Raw genomic sequence first — 7,014 nt, 5'->3', positions numbered from 1 at the left:
GGCATTTATTTAATTAATTTTATTTACATTTTAATTGTATTTTCTTTTCATAATTTTTGTAAAGATTTTTGGGACAGATATCCATTTTATTGTACAAATATCTGCAGTAAGAAAGTAAACGTGCTGAGATTTGAATGCTGCCTAATGTTGGATTTGGCTCTCTGAGCCCCCGTGCGCCCCCTAGAGGAAGGCGGCGTTGTGTCCCATAAGAAATGGCTGTTCTGTAGAATCTTTTGCCGCCCAGTGGGCTCAACCCACTGATGAGAGCTCGAGCGCAGCGACGGATTCTGACTGACTCTGAAACGATGGATTACAAACTCTGAAATATTTAGTTTACTGCCATATAATTGTTCTTTATTCATATTGAAATCCTTTTATCATCACTGATGAAACCATAACTATTTTTCTCAACCAGTCATAGCCAAACTATTTATTTACATTGATGTCGATACGCGCAATGATTTGCGCGTTTAACTGTTACAGCGCAATATAAATTTGAGTTGTTTTGTAAACTTTTTCTGTTGAAGAAAACTCCGTATAAAACAATGGACTCAATAAACTGTGAAGTCCTACTTCTAACGACTCTCCTGAGCGCTTGTCAGGTGAGGTATTTAAATATTTTTATGGTCAGGACAGTGCACGTTTTTCATATGTTGTTATTATATTAAGCTGTTTGTGAAGTTGGATGTTTTTCTTACAGGTTCGAAGTGACACAGTAACGACTTCCAAACAATCGGGTAAGACATTTACAACTGAAAATTACTCCACAACTTAGACACAATTGGCACAAAAAAGATACGTTTGTTAATGACCAAGACGAACAACACTGTACAAACTCTGTGCATTATATAATTTAAATGTACATTTTATTTTATTTCGTTTCGATGTTTTTGTAATGTTTTCGACTAATGTTATTTGTCTCATATTATGTTAGATTCAAAAGTTTAGTTTAACATTATTGTTTTATTAATAGGCTAGGCCTACTTATTACCATTAAAATAATCAACACGCATTTTTAAAATATTTGTTGAAATATGCAGTGTGCTTTATATCACCTCACTTTTATAAATGTTCTTATATTGTTAGTCCTCAAATGAAGACGTCACTGTACTCTCGATACAATAAACGACAGAACGAATTTTATGTCAGTTTAACGATATTTCTCGTAAAGTTCTGTTCACTCATCAACAAATGGAGGCCAACACCATTTACTCCGCTTTAAACGGTTTTAAGACCGTATCTAGTCATATGATAATGATATCCTACATTAAATTGGCTGAGGAAAATAGCGTTGAGATCATCTTTTGGTTTAATGTATGGCCTATATCATGAATGGCGTGAAATGACGAGAGCAGCGATATTAATACAACATAAATTCAAATGATGCAGGAAAAAGACGTAGCGTATTACTTTGATTTGGGAGATTGGTGTTGTAAGGTCCATGGCTGAAAAAGCATTTATAGACTGATTTTTAAATCATTTGTTTCATTATATGAGAAGCCTATTTGGCTTACATCAGAAAAAAATTATTGCAAATGCAAGGTGTTGTTTATTCATGTTTATGTGGTTTTAGTGTGATGACTGTTACAAAGAGATATTTCCTAACTGTCCAGTTTAAGCAAGATTAAATAAATATTCTGGGTTCAGTACAAGTTAAGCTCAATCGACAGCATTTGTGGTGTAATGTTGAGTACCACAAAAAAATTTTACTTGTCCATCTTTTTCTTAGAAAAAAAAAAAAAGTAAAAAGAAAAAGTCGAGATTAAAGTGAGGCATTTACAATGGAAGTGAATGGGGCCAATACATAAACATTTAAATACTCACTGTTTCAAAAGTATAGCCACAATATGTAAATAGTATGCGAGTTAACATGATTTTAGTGTTATAAAATCGCTTTACCTTTTCTGTGTAAAGTTATAGCCAAATTTACAACTTGTGATGATGATGTAATGTTAACAAATCCTAAAACCCGGAAATGACTGTAAAAAATATTATTTAAACAACTTGACAGCTCAAATACTAGATGAGTTTTAACAGAAGAATTTATGCAAGTGCTTTTATAAGCTTCACATTTCTGCCTTGAAACCCTCCAAAAATTGTCCCCATTCACTTCCATTGTAAGTGTCTCACTGTAACAAAAATTGTTTTTTTGCTTTTTTTAAAAGAAAAGAATCAATAATTTTTTTTTTTTTTTTTTGTGGTAATCAATGTTATACCACAAATGTAAGCTCTTCTATATGCTTGTTGTTATGCTCAAGGAATTTTTCAAAACATAACCAAAATTAAAAAATGTATCCAAATTGACCAGCTGAGACAGGTTGGAACTGGACTGAACCAGCGACGACTGACGTCAAGTAAAACTGGTGTCAAGATTGTTTAAATTGACGCCACACAACTCTGCCGACTTAATTTAGTGAGAATAAACAAAACAAACAAGTAAAAAAAATAATTTAACATTGAGAAAAAAAGTTATGGATTGAGATTTTCTTCAAACACACTGTAACCTTGTTACATTTGCCTTTGTGTGTGTTGTGAATATACATTGTGTGTGTGTGTGTGTGTTCTACTCTAGGCCTGCAGGTGCTGGAGACGGCATCGCATTACTGGCCTCTGGATTCAGTGGAAGGGATCAATGGTTTTTCGGACAAGTTTGGGAACAGAACAGGTCATGTTAATGGGACTAACATAAGTATGTGAACATGCTGCGTCATACCTGCTTTCTTTCTTTCTTTCTTTCTTTCTTTCTTTCTTTCTTTCTATCTTTCACCACAGTTGTTTAACATTCTTTAATGGTCACGTATTTCTTAGGTCCAGAGATCTCCATCGCTTTGCAGCTGTCCTCAGTTCTTCCTCATTTGAGTCAAAATGTTGAGGGAATACTCACATGATTACCTCAGTCGTGATGAAAAATTACTGTGACATTTAAGGGTGTCAAATGTAAGCACGATTTCGCTCAGTGACTTGGAGCTTTTGTTTGAATGTGTGTGTGTGCGTGTGTGTGTGTGTGTGTGTGTGTGTGTGCAAGTCACGTAACTCTGCAGTGCGCATTTAATAAACTGATCTGTTAATCATACAAACCAGATACATAGATAATTAATTTTGTTTTTGAAAAAAAAAATTTTTTTTTAAATAAAATGTGCATGTTTACAAGAAACATGCACATGAGCTGGATCTTCTAATGGAGTTTATTGCTGGACTGGGCTGGTTTATTCCCAGTGTGAGTACAGTATGGCAGTTGTTCTGTGTTGTCTAATTGAGAACAAATGGAAGGCTGAGAGAAATGTTCTGAGACTCTCAGACTTAGAACATCTGTAGTCAGCCCAATGTTTCCCCATGTGTGGAGCAGAAACTTGACTTATTGCATTGTGTGTGTATAACTATTCCTACTGATAAAATAATAAATCTGAGTGTTACACTCATCTTCCTAAAGCCAATCGCCTGTCACCTGTCATCTTGTCCACCATGCCTGACCGTGTCCCTTTTTTATGTCTGATGTGTTTGTGTTCATGTGTCTGTACCTGAATCACCTGTTTTTTGTTCTTTCTCTCTTGTTTTTCACTGTTGTTTCTACATTTTCTCCATCACAGCTCTCAGAATCCACAACCACACTGTTCTGACTAGCCATAATTCTTCTTCTGTGTATACCAATGACTCTGCCTACACTAACATTTCTGCAACTGTAGGTGAGGCACTCCCACATTAATTAATCACTGGCTAGTATTTCTGAATATGTGTTCAAACTGGAATGGTGTCAGTTACTCTCATTTATGTGATTGTTTATGTAGTCTCTGTATATCAGTAGGACATCATTAGAGTTAGAAACCTCAACATTGAATCCTATTATCTATTACAGTTTACATTAGGCTCAAACAAGCATGCATATTTTTGTTCTGTTGAGTCTGGCATTCTTCACTGAAATCAAATGGCCCAATCACAATCTTTCAAAGTTTTACAAACACAGATTTTATTTGTGGAACTTTGAAAGACTGCTGAAATCTGCAGTGTTTATGTGATTTTTGATGGTCTCTATGAGCCAGTACATTTGCAACAAATGACCCAGCCAAACAAAGCATTACCCCTCCATGAGATTTCAAGCTTCGTTTCGCGCAACCCAAATTTACTTTTGGCAGCCCTAGCACAATTAGACAATAGTCAATCTTAATGACGTATGAAAAAAAACTCTAAAGTTGTTTGTGCTGTATGTAAGATACAACCTGGTCTCGTAGAATCACGTTATTTTTGCAAAATGATTTTAACGTGGCACATACATATCGTTAAGACTAGAAGCGTTACACTTACAATGAGTTTTATTCACTTTCACACTAGTAAAAGTAAATCACTCGACTTGTGAGGCGATACATTTTAATGTTTGCACTATATAACCAACTACATTTTCAAGCTTGTTTGAACAAGATCAAATTGTGTTGTTATAACCCTTTCTTTCTGTTTCTTAACACAAAGGGAGAAACTGTGAAAAAGCGTTGTGCTAAGTGATGTCATACAATGGCCGTGTATGGTGGACCTCTTCAAACAAACTAAAATAATTCAGAAGTCTAATAAATTATTGTATGCGACTCATGTCATGTTCTGAAGGAATACGATAAGATTTGGTGAGAAATAAACTAAAAGTTTATGTATTATTAAGCTAAACTCTTGACCGATTGTTGATATGATAATGCATCTATTCTTTGACTACAACTCTTTAGACATGTTTTGTAAGTTCTGTGCTCTGATTTGTGTGCAGCTATGTTGTGTTTTCTGTTGTTAATATCGCTGGTCTTCCTGTTGAATCGAAACAAAATATTTTTTGTATAAACGCCCTGCCTCACGAGTTTCACCTAATAATGCGTTGGATTTCAGTTTGTTTCTCACCAAACCTTATCGTATTCCTTCAGAACAAGACGTGAGTCACATACAATCATTTATTAGACTTCTGAATCATACTTTTGTGTCCTTTTGATGTTTGAAGAGGTGGTCACCATAAACTGCCATTGTATGACATCACTGAGCACAATTTTCTTTCACAATTTCTCCCTTTGTGTTAAGAAACAGAAAGAAAGCGTTATAAAAACACAGGGGCGAGTAAAAAATGACTGATTTTTAATTTTTAGGTGAAATATCCCTTTAAGATATGGATTTTGGTTTTGTTGATTTAAAATCGATAGAGATTAACCTTAAAAACCTTAAAAACTCATCTCTTTTTCATCGCACATTTGCTTTTATGACACCATTGTTTAGGTTTAGGGTTAATGTTTAGGGTAGGGATGTTTGTATTCTTGATTTAATACTTGATAGAGCATTAACCTTAAAAACCTCATCTGTTTGGTTGAACATTTAACTCGCTTTTAGCACCACTCGGTGGACATTTCACCTAAGAACTGCCGCGTTTCAAGCAAAGAACTGCAATGTGCTTTTGCAAAACTGTTGTCAGATTTCCATAACTTTCATGAGATCAGGTTGGTTAAAATTGTAAAGTATATCTATAACGGAGCAATAAACAATGACAAATGCATTCTTTTCTCAATGTATCACTTGATATAGAACCTTATAAAAGTTACTTACTGGTTTCCTTTGGTTACCTACTCCTCTTACCTACTTCTGTTTCCAAGCACCTATTTGGTGTCTGTAACTTGTAATCTAACTTTTGTGGTTACTGAAAGCACCGTTGATACGTTCCTTATGTAATGTGTAGAGTTAACATTTTTTAGAATATGTACTTTTTAAGCGACCCAAACTGTTGTTATGACTTCATATGGTGGGGTGAGGTGAGTGGGTATATCAATCCGTAATTAATTCAAAGCCTGGAATAGAATTTTAGCACTATGTTTTGTTTTTGACTGTAAGATGGCAATTTTGTCATAGGCCATCTCTTGTTTACTCGCTCCATACTTCATTCTGTCTCCACTCTTTCTTCTGCCATTCATGGTGTCTTCACTGTGCACTCTTTTCCATGATCATTTCTTCTCTCAACACATCCATTCATGAGGTGGGATGTGCTACAGATCCCACTGTGATGTTTTTAAGTCTAATAAAGGAGGATTTACTGACCAAAGTCACTGCCCTAGCTGACGAACAACCTACTATTGACAAAGATCTGACCGTGTTGGCTCATCAGTAGGGATGTGCTGAACGACTAATTTCACTGACGTTTAAATGTAAGTTTTGAAGTCGACTAGTCTAAAAAGAAAGCAACCTTCAGACAACATAAGAAAAAAAATTGTTTATGCGACCCATTTAAAACACTTAATCTATTCCAAATCTGAAGCTAAATTCCACTGAAAAGGGGCATTTATTTGCAACGTGCTTGCCTTGTATTATGATCATTGTACATTAAATATAGAACCTGACATGCATTCACTGAATCAACGTCAGCGAATATTTAACAGGCATATAAGTTGAAACCAATTGAATGACTAGTGCAGGACCAATAGAGCAACCCAGCCTGTTCTAAATGGAATTCATCAAGTAAAAGTTAATTAACATGTTAAAACAGTCAGGACATTGTTGAAAATGATTAACAGGTACACTAAGCCAAATCTACGTGAGAGAAACAAATGCGCTGAAAAGTTGCGCATATTTCACAACATAGTAGCCATTGATCTAAAATGACAGCTGTTTGGTAAAGAACGTTAACCAATAACAGTTACGATGTAAAAAAAAATATATATTTTTAAGTATCCATAGGATAGAAAAAGTAGGCCTGTGATGTAGCCTACAATAAACCTAATGTATTCTAAACATGACGTTCACACAGAATAAAAGATCGTTTAATCCAGTAAGCAGTCGGCACCTTGCTGAAAATAAACAGTCAATTTGTAGGCTACTTATTCAAAAGCATAAATTTTTTAATGAGCAAAATTAACACATCGTCATGGTCCAGTGAAAGGCGGGACTTGACTCACATGAGGCTGCTATATACTGCGCTTTAAAAAGCCTGCAGAGTGGAAAAATAACTTACAAGCATGCACAGATTTAAAGAAGACTCAAATGTAAAAACAACCATAGGCACTTTCA

General features: G+C 35.0%; 1 protein-coding gene across 3 annotated transcripts in view; it reads left to right on the top strand.

The window, feature by feature from the left end:
* Positions 1–268: 268 nt before the first annotated feature.
* Positions 269–7,014, top strand: part of LOC127621087 (adhesion G-protein coupled receptor D1-like) — a 70,496-nt gene continuing 63,750 nt past the window's right edge. Inside the window, exons 1-4 of one of the 3 annotated variants that reach the window (XM_052094535.1) lie at positions 269–602; positions 701–737; positions 2,573–2,689; positions 3,588–3,683. In XM_052094535.1, coding sequence (XP_051950495.1) covers positions 546–602; positions 701–737; positions 2,573–2,689; positions 3,588–3,683 — 307 coding nt within the window. In that variant the 5' untranslated portion in view covers positions 269–545. Of the gene's footprint in view, positions 603–700; positions 738–2,572; positions 2,690–2,836; positions 2,938–3,587; positions 3,684–7,014 lie in introns of those variants that run through there. The other 2 variants (XM_052094536.1, XM_052094538.1) reach the window with 2 other exon arrangements.

This window comes from Xyrauchen texanus, chromosome 27 (genome assembly GCF_025860055.1).
Source record: "Xyrauchen texanus isolate HMW12.3.18 chromosome 27, RBS_HiC_50CHRs, whole genome shotgun sequence".
NCBI classification, from domain to species: Eukaryota; Metazoa; Chordata; class Actinopteri; order Cypriniformes; family Catostomidae; genus Xyrauchen; species Xyrauchen texanus.
Note: the sequence above shows the minus strand (reverse complement) of the source record. Positions and strands in the feature narration are given on the sequence as shown.